This window comes from Melanostigma gelatinosum, assembly GCF_949748355.1.
Source record: "Melanostigma gelatinosum genome assembly, chromosome: 1".
Lineage (NCBI taxonomy): Eukaryota > Metazoa > Chordata > Actinopteri > Perciformes > Zoarcidae > Melanostigma > Melanostigma gelatinosum.
In genome coordinates this window covers 22,717,086-22,744,289 of record NC_136634.1, presented here as the reverse complement: position 1 = coordinate 22,744,289, position 27,204 = coordinate 22,717,086, and the positions used below count along the sequence as shown (strand labels likewise).

At 41.6% G+C, this 27,204-nt stretch overlaps 2 protein-coding genes across 2 annotated transcripts; both read right to left on the bottom strand.

Moving 5' to 3' along the window:
* Nucleotides 1-1,741: 1,741 nt before the first annotated feature.
* syt19 (synaptotagmin XIX) lies at nt 1,742-12,704 on the bottom strand. The gene is made up of 9 exons (XM_079276137.1): nt 12,566-12,704; nt 6,765-6,999; nt 6,579-6,652; nt 4,825-4,944; nt 3,818-4,003; nt 3,523-3,672; nt 3,247-3,366; nt 2,455-2,566; nt 1,742-2,360 (listed from the first exon to the last, which is right to left on the bottom strand). Exons 2-9 carry the CDS (start codon nt 6,952-6,954, stop codon nt 2,053-2,055), a joined length of 1,260 nt encoding a protein of 419 aa, XP_079132263.1. The 5' UTR covers nt 6,955-6,999; nt 12,566-12,704; the 3' UTR covers nt 1,742-2,052.
* Nucleotides 12,705-13,373: 669 nt separating this feature from the next.
* Nucleotides 13,374-19,936, bottom strand: LOC306776442 (C-signal; the record flags this gene model as incomplete). Its single annotated transcript, XM_079267138.1, is given in 7 exon segments — nt 13,374-14,142; nt 14,901-15,011; nt 16,294-16,467; nt 17,439-17,626; nt 18,041-18,068; nt 18,071-18,099; nt 19,807-19,936. Coding segments are annotated over 7 exon segments (747 nt in total). The 3' UTR covers nt 13,374-14,055.
* Between the last annotated feature and the right edge of the window lie 7,268 nt (nt 19,937-27,204).

The window sequence follows — 27,204 nt, the reverse complement described above, 5'->3', positions numbered from 1 at the left end:
TAGAGGCTGGGGACCAAGAGGGGAACTGGACTCTAGAGGTTGGGGACCAAGAGGGGACCGGGTCTCTAGAGGCTGGAGATCAGACGGGGACCGGGTCTCTAGAGGCTGGAGATCAGACGGGGAACGGGTCTCTAGAGGCTGGAGATCAGACGGGGAACGGGTCTCTAGAGGCTGGAGATCAGACGGGGAACGGGTCTCGAGAGGCTGGAGATCAGACCGGGAACGGGTCTCTAGAGGCTGGAGATCAGACGGGAAACGGGTCTCTGACTCTCGGAGACGGGGCTCCGGGTAACCGGAGTCCATAGACTGGGGCTCAGGGGGATAGACTGATGACCTAGCGGTGTAAGGGGCTGGAGGTTGTTGCAGCGGGGAGGCGGCACCGGCATGGACTGGAGGATGCTGCGGCACGGAGGCTGGAGGTCGCTGCGGCACAGCGACGGCTGGGACTGGAGGTCGCTGCAAATCGGAGACGGCTGGGACTGGAGGTCGCCGCAAATCGGAGACGGCGGTGGCTGGGACAGGAGGTCGCCGCAGTTCGGTGACGGCGGTGGCTGGGACTGGAGGTCGCCGCAGTTCGGAGACGGCGGTGGCTGGGACTGGAGGTCGCCGCAGTTCGGAGACGGTGGTGGCTGGGACTGGAGGTCGCCGCAGTTCGGAGACGGTGGTGGCTGGGACTGGAGGTCGCCGCAGTTCGGAGACGGCGGCGGCTGGGACTGGAGGTCGATGTTGTCGAAATTATATGGAAATGCACATTATTGGCTGTAGGATGTAGTTTAGACACTGTCGGACCTTTGCAAAGAGACAATTTTAGTAAATGGACCTATTAACCGACAACGTTAGTTGCTAGTTACTTCAAAGAGTCAAATTTGGAATATGAAACATAACTATAATGTATCATAATTATTATCATTGATTAATTTCTGGGGGGAAATTCACGAGCTACCCAGCAGTTGCCTGCATTAAGTAGTTAAAATTAGCTCCATCGTCACCTCTGAAACATCAAAGTGATAAACACACAAATGTATCAATAATTATGATACAATATAATATACATTATTTCAAAATGGGCGATTTCGCATGATGCATACTTTTACCTTTGGGTATTTTAAGTATACTTTGATGCTAAAACTTGTGTACTTTTACTTGAGTACAATTGTGAATACAGGACTTTTATTTAACAGAGGATTTCTACTCTGTGGTATTTATCTCAGGACTTCCTCCACCACTGACAAGAGTCAGTTCAAAAGTACAGTGCTGCTTTTACAAACAAACAACAATGTTAAACCAACAGATGGAGGCAAAGACCTAAAGTCAACGCAGGAAATCACTGTGGTCCACCTAGTGGAGTGTCTCTAAAGGCAAAACAACGAAAACACCTATCATGAGGTAATAATGTGTTTAACTGAGTATTTGTGAGCATGTTGATCCTGAAAAAGAGGGCGATATTAAACTTGCTCACTATGTCAATGAATATTGTCTTTTGTTTCAATCCACAGTGAGGCAACTTATCCCTGGTGAGATTGTTGGTTGAAACTAGACATTTTATACTTTCCCTTACTGATAAGCCCTTAATTAGCACTCTTATTAACAGTGAATTACCATATTGACAGAATATTCAGAGCAGCAAAACAGAGATTTATGAATGCAGAATGACGGGATTTGAAAACAAGCGCAAAAGAACTGCAGATATGAACAATAACAGTTACACAAACAACACAGTTATGCACCGAGTGAGTGCAAAACTAAAGTAATCTTCATCAGCGATAAGGAGTGCAAATGTCAGATCTTTAAAGGCCTTCCATATCATGAGATTTGGAGCTAAAAAGAGTGATTAACAACAAACAAAGGTTTCAGTTAGGCAGTCCCTCCTCTGCCCTGATTGGAACAGAAAGGTCTTTCTACCGCTGAGGTGTCAGGAGGGAGAGGGGTCCATGTTTGGCCTTACAGCTAAGCAGGTGGGCAGATCCCTCAGGGCCGACACACAAGCACTACAGCTTTCAGTCATATACAAGCAGGTGCGGACATCCAGGAAGTGCAGGAGAGTATTGCAAGTCAGCTCAGTAGGCCATGCCACTTTGCTATTGGCTGGCGAACTGAGCGCATCATTAAGCTCCAATGCTCGTCTTCTGAACTTTTCTCCTTCCCCAAAGTCAACTGTCCAATCAGATGTTTGGGGGATTTCCTGGTCGTGTGAGTCTCATAAACAGAAACTGAAATTTTACACTGCTCCAGAGGAAGCTCTGGCAGGGAGAACATCAGGACCTTGTTGAAGACAGTGACCAGGGAGTGGGCCACGGTGGAGGTTTTTTGGTACCTCAACTTGTGCTGGTTGCACTGCACACTGATCCTGGCGTACAGGGCTGTACAACACAGAGGAGACAAAATCAGGAACTGTACGTGTAAGACAGCTGTATGGTCATGGCTTGATTTTTAATGACGTTGTTAGTTATTTACCTGCATCTGACCACATTTCAGTGAGGACCGCTCTGACCTTAAGCAGTCCAACCTCAAGCCTCTGAGAGGTGGGAAAAAACTTTAAAGTCAGGAGCACCTCTCCTACGAGATCCTGTCCGGAAAGTAGAAGGAGAAACACAATGTGGTTTCTTTGTAGCAGGCCCATAAATAACAGCAACTAATACTACATGAGCACAACAAATAGATGTGAAATATGGAACTCAACTTTAAACACTAATTGCCACAGTAAACATGTAATTAAAAAGATTTCATACAATCTAGAATTTCTTTGATTGAGTGGTGGTAGTGGGATTTACAGGAAATAGAAGTAAACAGTGTTGACACATTATAAATAAAGATCTTTTCAATCAAATGTAAAAAAATAAATAATAATAATGGGGCAATATGTTTCAGAAATTAAACACAATTGTAAAAAAATTTACCAAACTCAATCCCAAATTGAAAATATTCTTGCGCATCGATTAGGTTTGCAAGTGATTAACATAACATAATGATAATTCACTTTTCAAATGTGTGCTTTTTCTACTCCAAGGACCAGGTTGTCTTCCTTCTATTAACTCTGCAAATGCTCTGTCACTTATTTCATTAATATTCACAATTAGACAAGAACGCTACACCGTCACATGTTCAGTGATTTCTTTCCCTTTAAGCGTTCAATATTCAACAGTAAAAATGGAATTCTTTAATTCACCTCAACTGAAAGAAGAGAGAGAAAAAACCCTTCCTATTGGAGAACATGTGTGTGTTTGCATACATGATGTCTTACTGTACCTTCTGGGGTGCCTTCAGATCTTCTTGTAGCTCCAGAGGGTAGGAGATGTTAAGCTGCCCTAGAGGAACCCTCACCTCTCCCAACACTGTGTGTCTGGAGAATTTATCAAAGTGCCTCACCTGAGATGCACACAGACACATGGCAGACAGACAAGTTTACTTACAGAATCACACACAAAAACATTCCTTTTCTCTACTCAGAGCTTATTTCAACTGACAAAACCATTTCCAATGATTTGAGAGATACAGAGGGTGAGAGATGGGTTAGTGTACTACCTCCATTCTGAGGTTGATGTGATTAAGCTTCTTGTCCTCTTGCATGATGCAGCTGAACTGGTCTCCAAATAAAGGGTTACAGCTGCCTTTCACAATGCGAGTCTGCCACTCCTGCAGCACCGTCCACAAGACGGGTGCACTCCCTCCGCCCTAAGCGGGTCACAGCAGTAATCCACAACAGCTTTACACAGTACAGAGACACTACCTGCTGGAGTTTCTGTGCCCGACAATTCATTTAATGAAGTCACTTGTTGACTGACATACTGCATGTGGTAACTAATGAAGACAAAATTACCTCCTTGTCCATACAGTCGTCCACTTCCACTCCCTCTGAACCCGCCCACATGAGTCTCAGCTTAACAAATGGCTGGAGGCTGCACGTCGGGCTGGGCCCCAGAAGCCCCTCCACCTGCAGGACGGTGACCACCAGCTGGGACTGCAGTTGGTCATAATAGATGGAATAACGGAGCGATCCATGGACCTGTTTATAGGAAAGACACACATGTGACCTAAGGCTGCTGTTGATGTTGTTTGGTGCCAGCAGCCAGACGATGGAGAACTAAAGAACTCAGTGTTTGTGTGCTTCTGTGTGGAACCTGTGAAAACAAATTTCCTTCAGAGACAATAAAGACAATCGATGCATCTACCTCCTGACTGCTCTTGTAGCGCCACCATGAGGTCGACATCTTTGGTTTTGAGTAAAATATATTGACAACTATTGGTTAGATTGCAGTGCAATTTGCTACAAATATTCATGGTCTCTTAAGAAATACTTTGGGATAATCCCCTTACGGTTCCTCTTGCGCCATCGTCCAACATTTCCCTGGGCGCCTGTCATTGGCAACCCACTGCTAATAAAGGAATGTTTCTTCTTCTTCTTCATTTAGACTTTCTGACCAAATACTAATACAACTGATGACATTCCAGCAGCCTCAGGTTTACTTTTTTGTTTGGTACTAATCAGTAAATGTTAGCATGTTTAAGAACTTCATATTATCTGATGAACACCAGCATCTTTGTGTTGTCACTTTGAGCATAAGAGCATGCTAATGTCAGAATTTAGATCAAATCCCCACTGCTCCTAAGTATGACCTCACAGAGCTCCTAGCTCTTAACAGAAAAAACACATCACCAATACAGTGTGATGGTTCAGGATAGTGTGTTACTTATCACTGTGGCACAGTATACGTCCAAAAGCTACACGAGCCTCCCTTAAAACACAATGAGTAGGAAACAGGTCTACTAACAGAACATTGTTGATTGATTGTGACGTGACGACAGGGTTGTACAGTAACGTACTACCTTTGTAATGTTGGCCTGCTCCTGTGTGTCTCCGTCCGCTTGGCTGGATCCCGAGGAGGGAAACGAGGCCGGAGACAGACAGCGACTCAGCCTGCGGACCTCTGTGCAGACAGTCTCCATCTGGGGAGCATGCATGACATCCGCGTGTTGTTATTAACTACAGCGCCTCCAGCTTTTATTTGACTTGTGACAAGCCTCAACTCTCCTTTGTTTGAAGAAGTTCATCTTAATAATCTTTATTTACAGAGACAATGTTTCCATTTAGAACATCTCCACAGACTGTCTGGACAAAATAACTTTTAATACTAAAAGGTCATTAACGCTTCGTCAAAGAGGTGCTCGTGGTGTTTTGTTAGGCTGTGGTTTGTGGTTGTATTATGGGAAAAGTGCTCCTGTTATTCTGCACAACATCAGTGCAGCCCTAAACCTCACCCTCAAGGAAGTATAGTCCTTGTGCCCGTTTTTCATCCAACTATTTTAATGACCCTGTTCCAACCATAGACTGTATATAAGAACACAGTAAAAAACAAAACAAATGTACGTGCAGCAGGACCTTTAATCAACACGAGTCAGGTGATAGGAAGGAAACAGTTGACTATCCAAATAAAATGTGAGAGAGGTATGAAACACAGCTCGCATGTACTAGATCAACACTGATTCCTCTTGTTGATATAGTGCAGCTAAACACGTCAATGTCAGGATAGAAATATCTATAGTAAAGACTTCCTGCAGTCTGTGCAAGAGGCTAAGTTACCTTTTTTTCCAACATGAAATGAAGCTCTAGCGCAAGTTCAGACAGGAAGACTATCCCTGCGCGCTTATGCGCGTAGGCTTTTCTCTCATACTGCTCCCTCAGCACATTCTCTATTCCGGCTGTCACTGTCAGAGGCGTCATAGACTCTATCAGCTGTTCAACAGCTGAGCGTTCCCATAGAGTCACACCCTCTTCGTTAGCCGATCAGCTTGCCGCTGTCTCCTCTTAAACATGCTGTATCCCGGCTCCGGATTCCTGTTGCTGTTTCATGCGACCCTCCTCCTCCCCACCACCATCCATCTTCGCAGATGCAGTACTCCATCAGCAGCTCCAGCCAACTCCAGCAGAACCTCCAGCCACCACCACCAGTGTCTGGACTCCTCGGGGGGATTTAGATATATTGTTGCCGTTCAGGGCAATCACAACGCGATCACAAATCTCCTCTCGAGTTCAAGCGGCAAACAATTTCCGTGTAACTCACGAACGCTTCATCTGTCATAATAAATGTTCACTAATCATTGACTTGTCTCTTCTGATTGAACTAGTAACATATCAAAAATAGTCAACAATGCCTTGGTGCATGGTGTTTTAAGTTCTGTTGTGCTTATTCCGGACTCAAAATGAACTTAGTCTTGAATTGGCAGATCACACCCCGAGTATATCTACATTTTCCAGGAAGAGTTCCTTGATTTTAAGTTTTTTTTTGCAGCTGTCAAGTCTGAAATATCCTGCATTTCTCTCAGCGCTCTTCCATAGATCTTTTCTCTACGAGAGCATGTGAATGGTATTGTTTTGTCTGTATGTGTTTACGAGATAAGGGCGCTGGAAGAAAAAGATAGGAAGTAGGGAAGGAGTCATGACTTGTGTTGTACACTATAGGGGGCGGCTTTGAACTCTGGGCCACCTGATACAATAGGGTGGCCACAGATGACAGATGGCATTATGGTTATAAAAAAAAATCTGTTTACATCCACAACCCCTCGAATCCATTTTGTCTTACCCTAGTACTTGGAGCTCCTGAGTAGTTTCCAACTGTTCTTGACTTTTCGACCAAGTACAGCGGATCACGGTTCACTACGATAAAAATCAGACACAAGAATGCATTTGGTAATTACTTTCTTGGCCAGACACCCGGCATCAGCAGTATGTGCTGTAGCCGTTTGGCACTGTAACCTGATCTACTCACCAGCATCTTGCCGGGTGATCGTAGTGTGCGTCTCTATGCAGCATCTGAAGGCCTGCCATGCCAAGATGCCCAGCGCCAGCAGAAGAAGAGCGACGGAGATGCCCAGGATGGAGTACTTGGCCATATCCGAGAACGGCATTCTCAGCTCTCCAGCAGTCGACAGCAGCCACTCGGGGGCTGGATAGTCCATCAGCCTAACCCTAACTCTCCAGCTCCATGTGGCCAAAGCGTACCTCTGCAACACAATAACGACGGACCATGTGAGGGCACTATAATGTAGATTACAGAACTCTGTGACCACCAAATGGGCCCGTTGGCAGCCATAATGGAGGTTCAGCCATTGGAGCAGTGGTGGGCCGTCAGGGCCTGCAAAGCCTTCTCTGCTGGCCTGAACAGAATCACAAAGTTATAGCTATTTTATAATTTTATATTTTTTCTTAAATAGACTACATGTATTGTAATTTATAAAAATATTTTTCCCACTATCTTATTTTCTCATTGCACAGCTACTGTCTTGCTCAGTTGCTCTCCTTCCAGTGCAGCTTGGTTTTAAGTAGAGCTTTTAACCAATCAGATCTCACCTCTGTGTCTCTAGGTAAGAAGAGAGGCAGAGGCCTGCAGACTCTCAAGTGCATTCATGTGTAGTTTAAGTGAACGGGGACAATATTGTTGATTGTCATAGTGTTCAACCAATCAGATCTTTCGTTTGACATGTTGGGCGTATTCTTTGACCTGCCAGAGCCTGCTAGCTGGCCTACAACTACATCAGCATTACATGTTGCTCTGCAGTAGGGCTGGGAGGTATGTTGGTTTTAATTTCCCTTATATGAATTTTCAATTTACTGTGATACTGGTAAATGGCTCTTCAACAGGCAGCAGAATATAATGTTCACTACCAGGTATGTTACAGTTGGAGCTAGTTGTATTATCTGTATTGAGAGGGAACCCTAGTCATGGTTATAACTTTATAATAACAATTAACAACCCACAACTAACGCTATTTAACAGGGCAAAACACCACGACACAACAGTTTGTGACACATAAACAATTTATAACACTAATAATTGTACATTTATAAAATTTCCCCGCCGAACTGCATGCTGGGTACAGCTCACTAACAACAGTCTGCTAACAGCTGGGAGAGGCTCTGTGGCGCCAGTAATGTTACATTAATTAAAGAACAGAAAAGAGCTATGCAGGATGAACAACAAAAGGTATTTTTGTCAGACACATATGCAATGCTGATTACCGTGTAATATGTGTGGTATTTGTTATAAATGTACATAAGAAGCTGTACTTGGAGGGGCTTATGACCCAGGGGAATGTAGGTGAAGGAAACAGGAAGTGATGGAACTGAAGACACCCCACACAAACAGCTGTTCACCGCTGGCGGTTGGCCGGCTGGTTCTTTTTGGTGTTAATTAATTAATGCTTTAACACGAAGAAGAAAAAATACTGTGATACACCGTGAAACCTCCAGAGTCTTACAAAATACCGTGATATGCATTTTTGGTCATACTGCCCAGCCCTACTGTGCAGTGAGGTGCAGCATGTGCTGTGATTGGTCAGTGGGCGAGCACGTGACTATCGTGAAACGACATTTAACAGCAGAGGCTTAGTCGGAGTAGTGAGAGTTCAAATTGAAAGATATGGAGGAAATGATGGCATTGTTTGCATGTTGCTTGGTGTAGATTATCATTGCTTTGTTTTTGTATCACTCAATGGCTGAAGGAGGAGGAGAAACGGATTTGTGAGTTGGGATTTAACCGTGGGATTAAACTCTTTGTCAACAAAGAAAGGAGCATGGAGTTTGGTAAATCAACTGCGTTTGTTTTTTTACATATATTATCTGAATGGCCCTAGAGTGTGTAGCAAAATGCATGTTGCTGCTGTTGTTTTTGGCCCAGCTGTTTTTTGTTGTGGTTTATTTTGTTCCGGTTCAGAGGCCTACATCAGTGTCTGGTGGGTCGCGGGCCTTTGCCTGACAAAAAATAAATAAAAAAAATCTTGAGTTTCTACCGTGGAATATATTTTTTATGCAGTGGACTTATTCCAGCTTTTACGGCACTTGTTCAACCGTGCAGGAAAAACACCGACCAGGGGTACTTCTCAAGTCTCTTAATTGCATCCAGTTTCCCTCACTTGCGTCCTTTCCTTGTGTCTTAGTCCCTCCCACCAGGGATGCATGGAGGAAACCATGCAAAGAGAAAGGAACGAGGAAATATGTTTTAAAATACATGAGACGTCCTTTCCTCAGTTGCGTCACGTGAAGCGACGTCTGTTACTGATGACGGAGAATCCGCTGACCACAGCTGGATCAGCTGTCAGTCCGCTTTAGCAGCTGGCGAGACTTTGATAAGTTTGTGTCTGTTCACATGATCACTGTACTTAATACTAATAAAGACGCACAGTAATCACCACTGTATAGGTGTTTTATCTCTGTAGTCTGTTAACAAACTGTGTCCTGTGTTCTGTTTATAAGCGCAGGATCGACTTCTACCGGCGGAATGCGATCGTCTTATTTATGAATTATTTGCGTCTGTACGTTTTGAAATTGTGACTGTGGCGTAATTATTAAATAACCCAGAATATGATTATTGTTTCTCTTAAATTATAAAACTCAACAAACACTCAGCAATGATGTAAAAAGTGTTTCGTCTCCCCAGCTCTCTCTGACTTTAATTGTTTCCATAATAAAATGTATTGAAGGAAATATCAGATCATGAAAACACACATCTTTCTAATAAATGAACGTTGTTTGTGGTCGTTTTGTTGTTCAGACTACAATGAGCATTTATTCAAACCAGACAGTGAATCAGAAACCTAATCAAATATAAAACTAGTTTATTCTGTGATCTGTCTTCACTCTGGTATGGTCAGTCCGATCAGCTGCAGCGTCCAATCACATCACTGATGAACATTGAGGGGGCGTGTCAGCCGTTAACGTTCCTGACTTGAGTGAGATGTACACACACCGTGACACAGAGGGCTGAGACGAGGGAACAAATAGCAGAGCAGTTTGTGCATTAAGTCAGCTGTGAAAGTCAAATCATAAGACGGTGTTCCGAAGAGTAGAAGTGATGATCGTGGGTCGCGCAGCCAAACCAGTCGAGAACCTCTGTCGTACCTGAGCGCTGAAAACATTATATTTCCTTCAATTTATGTTTCTGCATTTTCCTAATGCACTAGTATTATTCAAACGCATTGTGCAGTTAGTAAGACTCGTACCGAGCGGAGTAATACGAATACGTATATAGTCACAGTCCTAGAAACGGATAATAGCTGTGGCGCACCATTATAAACAATAGAGGATTCCTGTTAGATTTCATCACTTCAAGTAGCAGAAGTGAATGGCAACTACGGCATTCACGCTAGCTGTCACATGTTGGCATTACGGCTGCATGTGACAACTTTGCATCCAGCCCTGATACAGGACAGTCACACAAAGTCCTGCAGTGACGCAATGTCAGAAGCAGTGGCGGCTGGTGTAACATGTTCTAGGTAGGGCCATCTTATCAATTTCAGCAAACATCCCAGTATGATTTAATGCAAATAAAATGTAAGTATCAAACACGCATTATTACTTGGCAGTTAAATATTTAACATGTATTCCAACACGAAAACAATCAGTAAATAACACTTATATAATATAATATGTTTATTTATTGAGATGCCCCTATGGACCTTGTTATAGGATGTAAAGATCAGGAGAAGTAAACATGAAGTGTAATTATGAATACTGATGTTAAATTAAGCTATGTTGAGTTTTCACTGTTAATTTAACATCTCTATTACATGTTGATGACTCCATGACCAAGTTAAGCAGATGAGACTGAGGACAGCTATGTAGAAGAAAAGATGTTCACTTTGTCTAATATGTAGCTTGACAGAGTTCTCATGTGTGTCCTGGTGTTCTCATGTTTCCTTACCTCCTCATCCCTCACTCCCTACCCTGGTGTTCTCATGTTTCCTTACCTCCTCATCCCTCACTCCCTACCCTGGTGTTCTCATGTTTCCTTACCTCCTCATCCCTCACTCCCTACCCTGGTGTTCTCATGTTTCCTTACCTCCTCATCCCTCACTCCTGTAACTGTCCGTGCTGGATCCGTCCCCGTTGTTTTAAAAAGCTAAATAAATAATTTGCATGACGTCATCCAGCTCGCCAAACCTGTCTGGTGTTCAGCTAGTACAGAACCTTTGCATTTACTGCTTCCCTTTCCCGCGAGTCTGCTGTCTGATTGTGAGGTCAGGCTGATCTGATATCAGCTCTTTGGCTGCAGAATCTCCTCAAAGTTCTCCTCTCAAACGGGTCTTGGAGGAGGAGTGCTCGCCTGTAGAGACTTCTCCTGACGAGAACGCGCAGCGAGGAGGGCCTGATCGTTCTGGCCCCAAGCTGAATCTATTTGAGGGCGCTGATTGGCTAAATTGTATGTCACTCATTTATATCTTGAATCAGCAATTGGCTAAACTGCTTCATAGACCCGCCTCTTTTGGGCCAAAACGATCAGGCCCCCCAAGCTGCGCGTTCTCAGAGTGTCGTGCACACAGACAGAGAGCACGAGCAGAGAGCACACAGGCGCAGAGGACGAACAGGAAAAGCATATATTTTGCGCAGATATCATATTTTACACACATTACTGGGTACATTCCACAGTTCAAAAACACAAATATTGACAATTTGTATAATTTATGATTATTATAATTTTTTTGTTTTTGTGTGGCTCATGGTGGGGCCATGCCCCATGGCCCTCTATTGACCAGCCGCCACTGGTCAGAACAAATCTGGAATGTTGATGCGAACGACATAAAATTACGTTTATGAAAAACAAAACGGGTTTCTCTGACGTGAGGACTTGCTGGTTTTTCATACCCGTAAAATTAATATCTTTGGGTTTCAGACTGAACAGCTAATTATTCAAAAATGTAAACTTGGGCTCTGTGCAAGTTACCATATTCTGACTTTTTTTTGTGACTAATCAATTCACTTAATTATTAAAAATAATTAGTTGCAGCCCTTGCAGGATTTTTTTTCCTATTCGTGTGACCCTTTCTCAGTTCCCATGAGATTAGAGTGGTAGTATAGATAGAAAGACAAAAACATCTAGAGTATCTTCTAGATTCTAGAAGATACTCGTTTGACAGACAGCACGGCACACTGTGAAGAAGCCAAAGTGGATCAAGATCACAGCCAAAGTCTTGAATATGTTGGTAAATCATTTAACATCATAGTAGGAAAAGCACAGGTGTAAATAATAAAATGAACGATGAGTGAATTCCATTTAGCTGCTTCAGTGTCAGGTTCCTGGTCATGCTGCGTTCCCTTCGAACTGTGATGGTTTACTGGGACACTTGCAAAAGAACGGCGCTTTCTTTAATGCTGGTATTAAAAACTGTTTTTTAGGCCTGCAGGCCTAACTGCACAAGATGGAGCCCTGGATTGACTTAAATTTGAGGTCAGCCAGTAAGTTGATCAACTTGTACAGATGTCAATTTAGGGCCTTGACACTGAAACAAATAGTTTGACTTTAGTGGTCGGATTATTCTTCGAGGTAAATAAAACTGGTACAACTGTGGCGTGGTCACAAGACATGAGTATCTGCTATCAGAAACGGTTTAGTCAAATAGCACTTGTCCTGCTCACACGGCATGCAAAACAACACCAACGTTGCAGGGAAGAACCTACAAAGTTGTTAGTATTAGTATTCACACAAAAGAGGTTGGCATAACACACAACAATTCAGCTACAATGAGCTCAGAACTTAAGAAAAACAAAACATTAAGGACAAACAAACACATTTACCTGTAGCAAGTAATGAGAAGTTATTCTTTTCCTTCAGGAATGCGAGCATCTTCTCGTGCAACGAATGCAGAGCGCTTCAAATGTATTAAACATAAAATAACTCGTGAGCAAGAGAAATCCACAGCAGCACCTTAACACATATCTGTTCCTCCCGGGTCTGGCGCTCTATAGCACACTCCCTCTCTCCTCTGGCTCTCCACAGACACACAGCACATGACTTCCTGCACAGCAGCCTGGGCAAACTGGTTTGATTAGATTTGGATGACATGTCAGGGAGGCTTGGCAGGCCCTTATCTTCAACCCTGTTCCTCTCGCAGATCCTTCTGCAGGCCGTACTTACCAATTGATGAGGTCAGACATGCACCTGCGGCCAGGTAGCCAGAGAACTGCCACTGAATCCTGCCTAAGCCGTCGTGTTCCTCTACTATATACCAGTCAACATTTATATTGCACTTTTACGTAATGATCTTATCCAATGAGTTCAACTCATTCGAGGTTTGATACATTCCACTCATTTTCTAAGTTGCAGTTTCAACTTAAAGCGCTCTGCTTTATCTCGCACGGTACCCAAACCAGCAGTGGCCACAGGTGCTGTAAACTGACAATGATAAGAAACACTCAACTGTCTGACAATTGTACAGCGTAAGTGCCACTAAGACGGGCTCATGAGGTCAAATGACATTTACCTTATACGCCTTCATTGTTGTCATTATCTCGCAGACTCGTCACCTATTATTTTGCAGGACTGCCTGCTTGAAGAGAGGCGCACAATGGGAGACAGGAACTGTACCAAAAAATGTCCGTTTAACAAAAAGAACAATATGTCAAGTCAGCTAGAACACCGAGGTATCATGGATAGCCCAAACTTTCCGCTCCAAGAATGAGGAAGAAAAACATTTTGACTAAACTTCCTTGTTTGACTTAAATCCTACAAAGAAGAATGTCCCCGAACACTGACAACAAGATCGTCTTATAATCATGCAGTTCAGGACAAAAGCAACAACAGGAATAAACATGTGACCTCTTTTAACACTGTTTTACAACAATGTGCTAACAACTCTAAACGGTAAAGATCTCAAACACAGGTCACACATTTCCATATTAACATATTTGATTAGCAGCCTGAACTATTGTGGTGTCTTTACCGTACAGCATGGAGATCATATATTACAATGTTGAAGTGCTACTGTAGACAATTCACTGAGCCAGTGTGGCGGTAATGCCCAGTGCTCCAACCGGCCGCTGATCAGCTAAACACCGCTCTGCCTGCAACTTTGCTTTGACCAATAGGCTTCCATAAGGAGAACCTATACAAACGCATGCGCACTCTGTCTAAGCGCCTTTTTTAGTTTCATTTGCTCCTACAGAGCAGATTTTCTTAGGCCCGTGCACGTTTAACTGCTGGACATAATACTTATATTACAAATAAACCTGATTGCTTGAATTGAGCTAAACACCTAGAACTCAGTCTGTTCATCCGAGTATTCTCCTCAACAAAATGACCCGTGATCTTTTTCAGTCAGTCCACCAATCACAGACAGGAGGGATGAAACGCTCTCCTCTGGACTCAGTGGAGCCTGGAAAGAGACACAGAAAACGTTATTTTATTTATTTATTTATTTATTTATATATATATATATATATATATATATATACATATATATATATATATATATATATATATACATACATACATATATATATATATATACATATATATATATACATACATATATATATATACACATATATATATATATATACATATATATATATACACATATATATATATATATACATATATATATATATACACATATATATATACACACATATATATATATACACACATATATATATATATACACACATATATACATATATATATACATATATATATACACACATATATACATATATATATATATATATATATATATATATGTATATATATACATATATATATGTGTATATATGTATATATATACATATATATATGTGTATATATATGTGTATATATATGTATATATATATGTATATATATATATATATATATATATATATATATACCTGGTTAAATAAAGGTTTTTAAAAAGAAAAAAAATATTTTATTTAAATTTTTTTTATTCAAACGTATTCGGTTCGTCATTCGTACTGAACCGTGAGCCTCGTACCGAACGGTTCAATACAAATACGCGTATCGTTACACCCCTAATATATATATATATATATATATATATATATATATATATTTTTTATTAGGGGTGGGTGTATATATATATATATATATATACCCACAAAGACTGTGATGGAGGTGGACAGAGGAGGCCCTTACCTCAGAGCCCCCCATGTCAGTGCGGACCCAGCCGGGATGTATCGCCATACAGAGAATCCCATCAGGCTCCAGGTCCACAGCCATACAGCGACTCACCATGTTCAGGGCGCTCTGAGAAGGGAAGCAGAAACAAGTTACTATGCAACACAAACCTGAAACCCACTACAGCACAGTTTGGCCCAACAGCACAGACGTTGATCCGTTTGGAGATGGTGGAAGGTGCGGCTCATATCTCATATTTATCCGAAAATCTATGGCTGCAAAATGTTCAAACAGAAGAGTGCTTATGACTTTCTGTCATTCACCAGGTCAGAAATGAAACACTTGACCTGCCTTATATGCATTACAGTTTTTCTCGATTGCTAAGACACATTTCTTGAAACGGTCCCCCATTCTCTCAAAACTGTAAACACAAAACCTCATCTTCAAGCACTATTTACAAAACCTCTGAATCCTCTTGCAAAATGAAACTTTCGCCTCAAAGCAGTTTTACCTGTGCTCAAAATCAAACACTGCTCTCAAATCATAAACAAAGTGATCAAAATAATATACACCATCAAGCAGTCAGTAAACAATACACCAATGAATAGAAAGCACATTGTTCAAAACATATAGTTCTCAGGGAGAAGTAGATTTTTAATCTCAAAACTAATTTCATATGAACGAAAACACGTTCTATTACAGTAGCTCAAAATTGATCAGAAATCACAACTGTGCTTTGCTCTTTGAAATTTATTTTGTTCTTCCTCCTCCTTGTACCCCTAATTTTACAGTACTGTACCCTGCATCTCACAAACGTGTCCTTTGTCTCTGTGATACTGTAATTCTTGTTCTTTGTTGATATGAACCTGCAACCAGTCAAAATCTATTGAGCAGTCAGTACTGTTACTGGAACAAATAGAAAGCATGATGTCCTCTCACATTGTTTCTTCTATCCATTCTCAGACTTTCTCCTTCCCACCTTCAACCACCTGTTTGCTCTCTAAACTGGCTAATATTGGTTGTGTCACATCATTTGATACAAGTGAAATCAATTTTGAGTGATTGTGTTTAATCAATGACATGTGTTCTCTATTTGTATTTGATTGTTGCCACTTGTGTTCACCAGTATGGATGACATGTGCATTAGAGTGCAGAATGTGTTTTGAGACTGAGAATGTGTTTAGAGTTTTGCTGAAAAGTCTAAGTGAGATCTGCAAATTGTGTTTTACCATGTGAAACAGTTTAAGGTATTGACAACAGACTGCACAATTAGCTCAATGAGTTCAGGCAACTGAGAACTTTGTTCAGCCAATGGGTTTTAGTGTTTTAGCAATTGAGAAAAACTGTAACAGACTTGTACTTTTTTCATATGAATTGCTATCAAGCTATATGTTACCAAAGGTAACAATACCTTGGACGTCCTGTAGGGGTACCAGTTGAAGTTGTTGGCCCGTTCGCCCCAGTTGAGCTCCACAGAACCCAGCAGAGACGTCACGTTGATGACCGCTGCCCTCTGGATGCCCATGCTGCCTGTTCCACCGGCTCCTCCTCTAGACGCAGCTCGTTTCAACAGAGGCTGGAAGGCCTGGCAGGAGCAGAAATAAAAAAACACATCACAGCTGAAGCTGGAATCAAACCGACTGCACAGGGTTTTCATGAGACGGAGAGATTCTTAGAGATCCAAAAGCTTGTGACCATGAGGATTACAGGAGGCTTACATTGTATGGTGATTTTTAATACCACAATCCACATTGCAAATGTATAATATTAACAACAAAACGTCATCTGTGTGGAACATGTCGAAATCTAGAGATGAACATTTCACAAATTATTTCACTGTCAAATCTTGAATTTTTGGCAAACTCCAGAGCCTTTCCAGTCAGAGTGAAACACATTTCACACTGTCCAGTGTGTGGGGAGGAAGAACAATAGTGCCCTCTGGTGGCAGCACGGCAGCATGACATATATACACAATGTAGTGTGTTTCCATGACAAATGGTATCATTGATACCGTTTGTATCAATGAAAGAAACACACGTCAGTTTAATGCAAGACAGCTCAAGAGCAGTTCAGAAACTGTGTGTATGTGTGTATTAGACTGCATTAGCTTGAGCTAGGTGTACAAGTATATCAGACCACATTACAGTGTTAATGCAGTGATGACTTACTATTGCAACGATCGAGATGGACTTTAAGACGCTGTCTTTTAGCAGATGCATTTGATCAACACTCCTTAATGATACTAAATCCATAATGATTCAAATACATAGTGATTCAATCCAGAGCCTCGTTCTTTTATTCATTTTCTTGTTAATGTTGTAAAACTGTGTATGATGCCATCAGGCTTTTACTATTAGTAGTCTGAATCTGTCACAGCTGAATGGGCAGTCAGGAGGACCCACAATGCTCCTCTGCAAAGCAGGAAAGCTGGTTAAGTAGTTTCTGGATATTTTTAATGTGAATTAGGGCTATAACCAATATATATATATCCAAAATCCAAGCCGACAGGAAGCACAAAATCCATGATAATAATAATGAGAGTATAATGAACATTACCTTGGTGATCATTAGAGGAGCCACAGCATTGGTGTGGAAGTTTTCGATCATCATCTCTGCAGTAACGGTTTGAAAGCCGGCCACCACGTTGACGCCCGCATTGTTGATCAGGCAGTTGAGACCCTCTTCCTGTACGAGCTGGCCCACCTCCTCCACAGACTTCTCTATGCTCTCCTGGTTCACTACGTCTAGCACAGAGAATCATCAACACATCAAATCACCGACAGTTGAATGAAAAAAAAAAAAGATGAATTAATAAGTAATGTTTTCAGTTTCACTTCATATCTCCAGTGTGTACCTGATTTATATATTTTACACATGCATGAGGCCAACAAGTAGATGTGTTAGAAGAGGTTGGTCGGTGTACATTTAGGAACTATTTTGGTTTCTTGGTTAATGTCTAAATAATCCCACGAGGGATGACAAGCAGCCATGTATTTCACATGATTCATTCACATCATAAATAAACAGACCTAGTGCTTTTAAGTTAGGGTTGTGTTTAGGTCAGTCGTCCACATACAACAAAAGCTGTTATGGTGTTTTTATGTACATTGTATCGTTCTTTGTTTATGCACACCAACCATGGTTCTTCTCTGCCTCACCCAAAGTGATGATGTGGATGTTGGGATGTTTCTCGTTTCTCTGCCAGTTCCTGAAGTTGCTGTGGGTCAAAACAACACTACCTCATTGTTCATTAGTAAATATCCAGTGTGGGGGGGGGGGGACGACGACAATGAGGGACATCGTGTCGTTTAACCCTCCTGGTACTTTTGGGGTCAATTTGACCCCATTCAATGTTTAACGACTCCAAATAAATGATTGACATCATTTTTTTTTTTGCTTCATATTTAATGACTTTTCCTAATTTAATGGGGACAACTGGGTAAACATAAAATGAACATGATAATATGTTTTCAATGTCCCGTACACATGCTGTACACATCGGTGTTCTTTGGGGTCTATTTGACCGCAGGCTGTTTTAGCTGTATAAAACACATACGAAATATCAACATTTTACACACATTTGTTTTGGTTGTTTTGGATGATATTGAGGTCACTACAACATGCAATTGTATAATCTTCAAAAAGCTTTAGGGCCCTAACCTAACATAAGCATAACTGTAGTAGTGCGAGAACCACTGATAGTTCACACGACATGGGAGCGGAGCAAACACTTGCACAGCAGCCTTCGAAACCATTTCTCTTGGTGCTCTGTGTGTTTCTCTTTCTGCTCTCTCTCAACTGGAAATTAATTCTAAAGAAAGGTTTTCTGTCAATGAGGTGTTGTCTCATCTCTTTGACCATGAAAGTGATATAGAGGAGAATGTGTCTGAGACAGAGCATGCTGTTGAGGAGGACCCTGATTATGAGGCATCCTCCTCTGATGAGACCCTCAGTGTTGACCCTCCTGTTGTCTCTCAACCACCAGCAAACACACTACCTTCCAAAAATGAAAACTTATTATGGTCCGTCTCCCCACTTGAACAACAGGGTAGACTTAGTGCTGCTAATGTCATCGAAGTGGTTCCAGGCCCCACCAGATACGCTGTCAGCCATGTCCAAGACATACAATCAGCATTTGAGCTCTTCATAACACCATCAATCGAAACGGATATACTTGAGATGACAAATTTAGAGGGGAGGTGCGTGTATGGGGACAGTTGGAAAGACTTGGATGTGACCCACTTGCAGGCCTGCATTGGGTTGCTCATTTTGGCACGAGTGTACAAGTCAAAAGGCGAAGCAACAGCACGCCTTTGGGCTGCTGACACTGGAAGGGCAATATTTCCAGCCACCATGTCTCGAAACACCTTCCATGTTTTCTCCCGTGTCACTTTGATGACAGAGAAACAAGGCAGGGCCAACGAGAGCGTGACGAAAAAGATGTACTTAGAAATAATATAAAGCCATTAAAACACCTAAAATATATCTCTTTCCAATTGTAGGTCAATCAGTGAGATTTTATGGTGATCTGCATATTACTCCATAGTTGCGTAACAGGTATTCTGGATGCATAAGAGGGGTGGGGGATTATTTAAAGGGCTATTTAGGTAGTCAACAAACAAAGATAAAGTACCTGACACATAAACTTGGGTAACAATTTGAATTATAATAATTTTCTGCAGATTTATATTGCTGGGGTCAAATTGAGCCCAAGATGTTCGTACATTTGAAGGTAAAAGGAGGATGAACTTTATTTCTTTAGCTAGTTACGTGACTCGTCTGATGTGCCTCCACCCGTCACAGTGGCCCGGGCTTCCAGGAGAACTAATTTAGGTGATTAAGCGAGATTGTGCAGTACATGCGGTGTGGTGACAGGGTGGTTAGCTTTAAAGCTACTAAACTATCTGTAAGTGCATTTGTTTACTTGCGTGCTCGCGAGGTTCCTGGTCGTGGCTATCTTGCCGGGTGAGAAACCTCCACGCGCCAAGCTGTCGACGGCTGGCTCCCGTTACCAGCACAGAGCCGCACTTTTTAAAGTTCACAGCACCACTCATTGCTAACGCCACCCGTAACAAACGCTGGACTGAGTGGACTCCAGGTATTATATATCGCTCGTCACATGGGACTTTGCTAAAAACTGCAGCTGTCGCGCGACTCCTCCAGTAGGTGGGAGGGTTGCTCCACTTGACCAAACTGAGCGAGAGTCGCTTCACGAGGAGGACACTTCAATATAGTTTATCTTCGACAACTGAGTCTTGAAACAGATGGTGACACTGAAATAAAGTTGTTAAAACGACAGTTGCGTACGATAAGGAGGCAGGAGCTGAACTTAAACCGTCACACAGAGCAGTGGAGAATCTCGATATTCATGTCCAGGACCCACAAGGCATTGCGCATAAAATCCCTCACACAGTTTCTAATCTGATTCATAAATCTCAGTGGTTGGACCATACGTCTATGGTTAGAGCGATTGAATGAAAGCAAATATTTATCTAAACTTGGGTTATATAAATTGAGGTTCGACACAATTGAAAACGGAAATCCTGGTGAAGGGGCTTGAAAAAAAGCAGATCTGATTGAGTATGATGCTTGGAACAATATTCACATTGTTTAAATTATGTAATGACATGAAGTAAAGCTAAATTATATTATATTTAAATCATGCAATTTCATGAATAAATATTTAAATTGGATTACAGCTCTGCCTAATGAGCGAATGCAGACACATATCAAATCAAATTATTGCATCAGTCTTTTAAATATTTTAGATTTTGAGTTTTGTGGGGAGTTACCTGTGTACACTTGTTATATGTTGTACTCATGACATTCATAAAATGGAATATAGGAAACAGCCATTTTGTCAGTGACATAGCGTGCACTGCTCTAAATTACCCATGCAAAATATTGCCTTTAATAAGTGACAATGCTTATTAAAGTAGTAAAATCAATAGCTGTTATTTTCACATGGCTTGCAGAATTAGTTTGCTTCCAATTTTCGTCTTCAAAAGATTACTTGACAAAATGAAAGGGGCACTTTCCAAGAAGCAAATGCATAATCGAATCAAATTATTTGATTTTCCTGATCCATCCGTTATTTATGATTAGTTAGTCTGGCTTTCATTTTTTTGCAAAGGAGAGAGGCATCCGCTGTTTTCTTTTGCATTCGGTTAGTTTTCAAATATTGAAGCTAAGATTGGGGTGCAGAGATAAGGGTGACAACACAGCTGATGGAGCTTATGCAGTCACAGCACACAGATGGTTTCTCTGGCAGCCTCCTGAGTCCAGATTTTCTTAAAGCTTCTGGTTCTTGGTAGCAGCCGATATCCCTGGTCTGCTTCAGGTCAGTTAATTTGGATTTTGGCTCCTATATGCCTCCATTTACAGACACATTACTTTGGCACAGAGCACACATTGCAGATGATGGGTTAGTGGCACAATGTGTGGTGCAGAGCTGGAGGGTGTTAACTGAGCATACACAATAGTGAGGTATTGTCTCTACAGAAAAAACAGCAACCAGTTAATGGTTTAGATAAGAGATGGTCTGTCCAGTAAGCAGTGCAGAGTGGACATACAGAATGGGATGTGTCTGATATTTGGCAGTTTCGCTGCTACTTTAAGCAAAAAAAGCCAGACTCAACGAAATTGAGTTGAGCTCAAAGTTTTCCATGTGTGCCTTTCTGCTGAAACCCTAACCGAGAGGTCAAGTGAATTTAGCAGATTAAAGATAGAATTCATGATGTATTACAAGTCCCCATGTGGCTATGTAACATTCAACCAAGAACCAAAAGACTGGTCGAGTCAGTGATGGTGGATTTTCTGTATTGATCATTTTATATCGTACTTCCTCTCACTGCATCCCTGAAGGATCCTCCGTCAAATGTTCTTCCTCAATCATTGGCTTGGTGGTAAGGAATAAACACTTAATGGGCCTCTGGGACTCCTTCAAGATGAAAGGATAAAGCATAATACCATTGACAATCTGCAGGCAAACCAAGTAAACGGTATTAATTTCTCCAACTACTCCAACTACGTATTAGCTTCCAAGCTAATACGACTACGTCAACTTTAAGTTTATGCGTTCATTTTAGATTTAATTCAGGTATACAGGTGTTTCTTTTTCTTTTTTTTAAAGGAATACTTCCACAGTTTCCGTCTGTCTACATTTATTTTATTTTCAGAGTAACAATGTATCAAATGTCAATGTGAAAACAATGCTTCACAACAAGTTTCAGCTCAACTTTACTGTTTTGGTTCACTCTCAGCACCGTTCATTCACCAAGTAGGCTAAAGACTCCAAATCAATGATCATGTTGCTCTGTAACTGCTGGATGTGCAAATAAGCAACTGTTAGCTGACAAATTAGCCCGATCAATTTAAAAGGTGATTCATCGATGTTGTTTCCCACTGCCCCCAAGTGGCCAAAATGAGTTATTGCAGGTTTACAGCTTAGCTTTGCATAAAGGCTAGAGGCAGGCAGTGGCACCCGGCCAGGAAATAGTCATAACCCTCTGCACAACCTCAACTTGTTGTTTGCACTCTTGCACAAGTGTTGCTCGGCTGATTTATTTTACCGTTGAACGGAGCCATGCCAGCTGTTTCTCCCTATTTCCAGTCTTTAAGCTAAGCTAAGCTAAGCTAAGCATCTCCAGGCTATAGCTTTATTTAAAAACAGATACATATGAGTGATGTTGATATTGTCATCGAATTCCCAGAGAGAACGCAAATTAGGATATTTCCCCAAATGGCAAACATATTTCTTTGAATCATTTTTGCTTGACTCATCCATAAAACAAATAGATAATTCTGCTTTTTAACCACAGTGAACTGATGAGTATCATTCAGAACTTCTTTTCAGTAGCAGTCAATCCAGCTGCAGCATGACTTTGCTTTTTGTGTTTCAGTGCTAAAGCCAAGGGTGAGTCAAGTTGTCAGTCAGGAGTTACACTGAAGAGCAGCGTGCCTTTATTAACTTGTATTTGTTTGTGTTGGATGTGTGCTTGTATAGTGCTGTGATGTATGTTCGTCTGTGTGTGCACATGCCCGTGTGCAGTGTGTGTGTGCCCGGTTGTGTGGCATACACAAGAATCTAGGTTGTAACATCCATTTTTCAATCACTTATTTAATTCACATGAGCTATATTTAAGGAGACCATAAATAAAATACCAGGGTTCCTTTCATCAATGCATAAATCATGGCCGTTATCCTCTTGCATTCGCATTCTCTTCTCTCTTGTCCCCCTGCACACAGTGTAGTACTCTGCCTCCAGTCTTTATCACATTGGTTTATCACAGTGGGCTAGATGTGTGATGTACGATGATGTGTTTACATGCACAACAGTATACCCTTCGGTTGTTCTGTCTACTCAGCTATTCACCTATTGAGTTTGCTGGCGTAAATACTGTTTCCAAAAAAAACATCACATGGAACCCTGAACACAATTTAAGATTCAATACTATTTAATGTCCCGAGGAAAAAAATCCACTCTACCAGAACAGAACAGAAAATAGTGCAAATCAGTAAAACCCACATCAGCAGAAAAGGAAATCACCCTCCAACACTGAACTGCTGAAGGAGAATGGCCTCCATTTCGAGAATTCATGTCACATATGTGCACCAGATGCAGTGTTTTTATTCTCTTTCCCCAGCTGAGAATCTAAAGAATTTGCTCTTGAATTTGTAATTTGTAAACAGACCCTCATTTTCAAAAAAACATCTGGGTCAGCAGCGATGCTGCACCACATCTATATCCCACTGAGTGCTGTGAACTCTTTTTCTCAGCGCTTTCAACATCAGACGAGGTTGCACTGCAAACTTCATCACCACAAACCCCATCTGATGATGAAGAATTTTTGTTTGCTGTCTTACATAGCTAGACAGCATCCGGAGTTCAGATTTAGTGCCCCTACTGTTGAGCTCAACAAAACATTCATCAACAATTGTACTTGTTACGAGCAAATGAAAAGAGGAGAACAGGCTTCTTTACATTTGTCGAAACATTTTACTCAAAACCATAAAATTCCATCTGCTAGTGACTTTATAAAGGAAAAGTCACAGATCACTTTAGTCATTTGGATTCTTCCTCTGGGAACCATGAATGTATGCACCTACTTTCGTGACAATCCATCCAAAAGTTGTTGAAATATTTCAGCCTTGATCAAAGAGGTGGACCGACCCACTGACATGACTGCCACGGCACTAATGTGGGCTAGAAACCACATGTAGAAAAGTGGTTTTTGTTTTTACCATAACCTCTACAGTATAATGCAACCTGTAGTGCTATTTATCAATCTAGACAGCTCTACTGACGATATATATCCATAAATAACTCACACCAAAACAATCTATGTTGATAAATAGCGCTACAGGTAAGAGGTAAAATATGTATTTTTGATTTGGGGGTGAACTGTCCCTTTAATATTGTCTCTGCAATTATTATTGATCTTTTTGCCTATTGTCAGTATAACATGCTGTATATACAGGACATTATTAAAAATAACATTTGTGACAAAAAAAAACATTACCAATGAATAAATCTTCAGCAAATAAACTGACTTGAGATTGACCTTTTTTTGGCAAATAAGTATTTAATAATAAATACGTATTTATTTTTGTCATATAATAGTATGCGTTTTAATTAGTCATTTCTCCATTTTGAGCAGATTTATAGCTAAACAACAGAGTTCATCCTGCAGCTGTTTGAGATCAGTCTGATTCAAAATGTAAAATCGACTCCCAGATGGGAGCAGACGGCAGCGCTTAGTAAGACGGCATTCAGGGATTGTCGACGCTGTTGGCCTTCTGCGGTGCCTTTTTATTCAGACTCTTCCTGCAATCCCATGCAGGTTACCCCTCATTGGTGATGGTCTAGCGATGGAGTATCTTCAGAAGAAAGTGTACCTTTTCCTGCTGATGCAGATGATGCAGAACATGCGGAGATGGTTTTCTTGTGGATGACAGACACATTGTTAGCGAAGAGACTTATCGAGCTTATCGGTATCTACGGTTGGCCAATCTCTCAACGAGTGCATCTTCAGCTACATGTTTAATTAGATGCGCCTCGTTTCCAAGCTTTATCAGCAGCTCCCTTTTTTTTAATGATGTGGTGTTGCAAGAAATTATTCCCACACCAATGCACTCCCTTGTGCATTTCATTACATTTTTTCAAAGCGCTCTCCACTGTTTGAAAGTCTGACGACAACATCTGAGTCACCTCTATACCGCTTAGTTCACTGGGCCTTCCAGACTGCGAGTAAAGATCTCACTTTGTTTCACGGTGAGATAGTCGTGCAGGAGAAACGTGCTGCTGTTGGCTTTCGTCGGGGATGCAGGGAACCCACCTGCTCGGTTGGAGACTTTCTCACCGAGCAGCTGCAAGTGTGTGAGAGCACAGGGTGAGGGATGTGCACCGTGGCTACTGGACTGATTGTTACAAATGCATTGAAATAGTTTAAGGTTTATTCAGGCTGAAACTCCATGACATTCAACATCATTTCATGAACTACAGAAGAAAACAATGCATGATTATGATGTCATTCTTATAGCTCTGGATTTGAATGGCATCCGAGACAGTAGCGCCTAACTCTTTTGCGTATTAATTGTGCTTTTAAGTGGGACTATGTGAGTTTTTACAGAAATCGCATTCTTGGGCTACAGTCTTATGTAAAACAACGCTCTCTTGCTCAGCTCAATACACTTAGGAGTTTAGCTCTTACAGCACCAGCAGTAGCTCATGGTGGCTAATTTTAGCCTGAGTTAACCACCCTCCCCCCCCTCTCTTTCTCTCTCTGTCTGTATGTTGCTGCACCTACACACAAGAAGCAGCGCTTTCCATGGTTCCGAAACAACAGCTAAGCGATCGTCATATGTATCTCGGCCACTAACGTTGTGTTTTCTTTTCATATTTGAGCTTAAAAGCACAGTGTTTAGGATTTTTGTGGTCGCAGATTACAACCAACCGAATACCCGACTCACTCCTTCGGCGAATGTGAGCTGGCGAGTGCAAAACGGTGGCGACGCCACGCTTCTGATCTCTGCAACCAGTTACCATAGTCTTAACCACAGTTTCACAAGAGTGTCAGAGAACTATGGCGACCTGCAGGTAAAGCAAACAATGAAGGCTCTAATCTAGAGCAGTGTTTGGTTTAACAGTTCTGAGCTACCGTAGAAATATGGCGATGCAAGATGGCGGACTCCGTGGAAGAGGACCCACGCTCTACGAAGATATAGATGTCTCTTTCTAAGGAAAAGACAACTTTCTTTGTTTCAGGGTATTATACACTAATGAAAACATAGTTGTGAATATTATATTCCATGTCTGCAAATAGATCCCCCTAAATGCTAAACACTAGCTCTTGAAGGTGGCCAACGTTGGCAAACAAAAAACATCTATTTCTGAGTAACCGACACTATTCAGTCAGCTTCAGACTTTCTGACTTCTCCAATTGTGCAAAATTTAAGGTTTTTCTGCAATTGTCTCCTGTGTCCACGTGTGTTCAGCAAAAGTCACACAGTCTTTATGAGTTTCAAAAATCAAACCTCAGTTAGTTCTAAAGGGTTTCCCAATTTGCTTTTGAACGCTTTTCCATATTTGGGCCCATTTGAGTTTGAGTCCTTCATCTTACGGACAATTAAACGTTTTTAAGCCCGATGCTCTTGAAATAAATTCACTTCCCAACTTAATGACAGGAGCTAAATTGTAAATCCGTTCGAAAACCGATTTCAAATGTAAGAACTTCAGGTCAGCTTTCGCTTCAGTTTCGGGTTTGCTTCGGCAACTCAAAAGGAAGGGAAGTGTTTTGTTATGCTGCCTCATTTCGTTCACACAAGGGGGAAAACACAGGCAAATGCCTGAGTGCAGACTCAGCAATGTCACTCTACTTGTTTCTTCGGTCCTTTTCATTATGCAACTGGGAGACGGACATCATGCTGCAAATAAAGCTGTCTGACTGAGTCAGTGCCGCAGCGAAGCAGCCAGTATTTCTACCGTCTTCTTGATTCCAATGCGATACATTTTCAGGGGACAGCATTAGATGTTGTAGTTGCTCGTGTTAAGTTGCTCAACACAGACAACCGGCATCAACGCCAGAGCCAATGTCTCGTGGTTTTCCACACTTACGACAGTTATAAATTGTACACCATCTTGCTGTTGTTGTGACTGCATCCGTCGTTCACTCTTTTTTCATGTTTACGCTAGTGAGTTGACGATGTGGGAGCAGGTTAAAGCTGGGAGGCCTTGATAAAACAATCAAGTTGGTATATGCAGAAGGTCAGCACGAGCAGACATAACTTTGAGAGAATGATGCATGGCTGTAAAATATTCAGA

Coding starts and splice junctions, on each gene's coding strand:
- syt19 (XM_079276137.1), bottom strand. CDS start 6,954: ATGGACTATCCAGCCCCCGAGTGGCTGCTGTCGACTGCTGGAGAGCTG. Junction 4,945..6,578: donor CAGGAGCTCCAAGTACTAGG/GTAAGACAAAAT, acceptor CATGCTCCCCAG/ATGGAGACTGTCTGCACAGA. Junction 2,361..2,454: donor TGAAATGTGGTCAGATGCAG/GTAAATAACTAA, acceptor TGTGTTGTACAG/CCCTGTACGCCAGGATCAGT.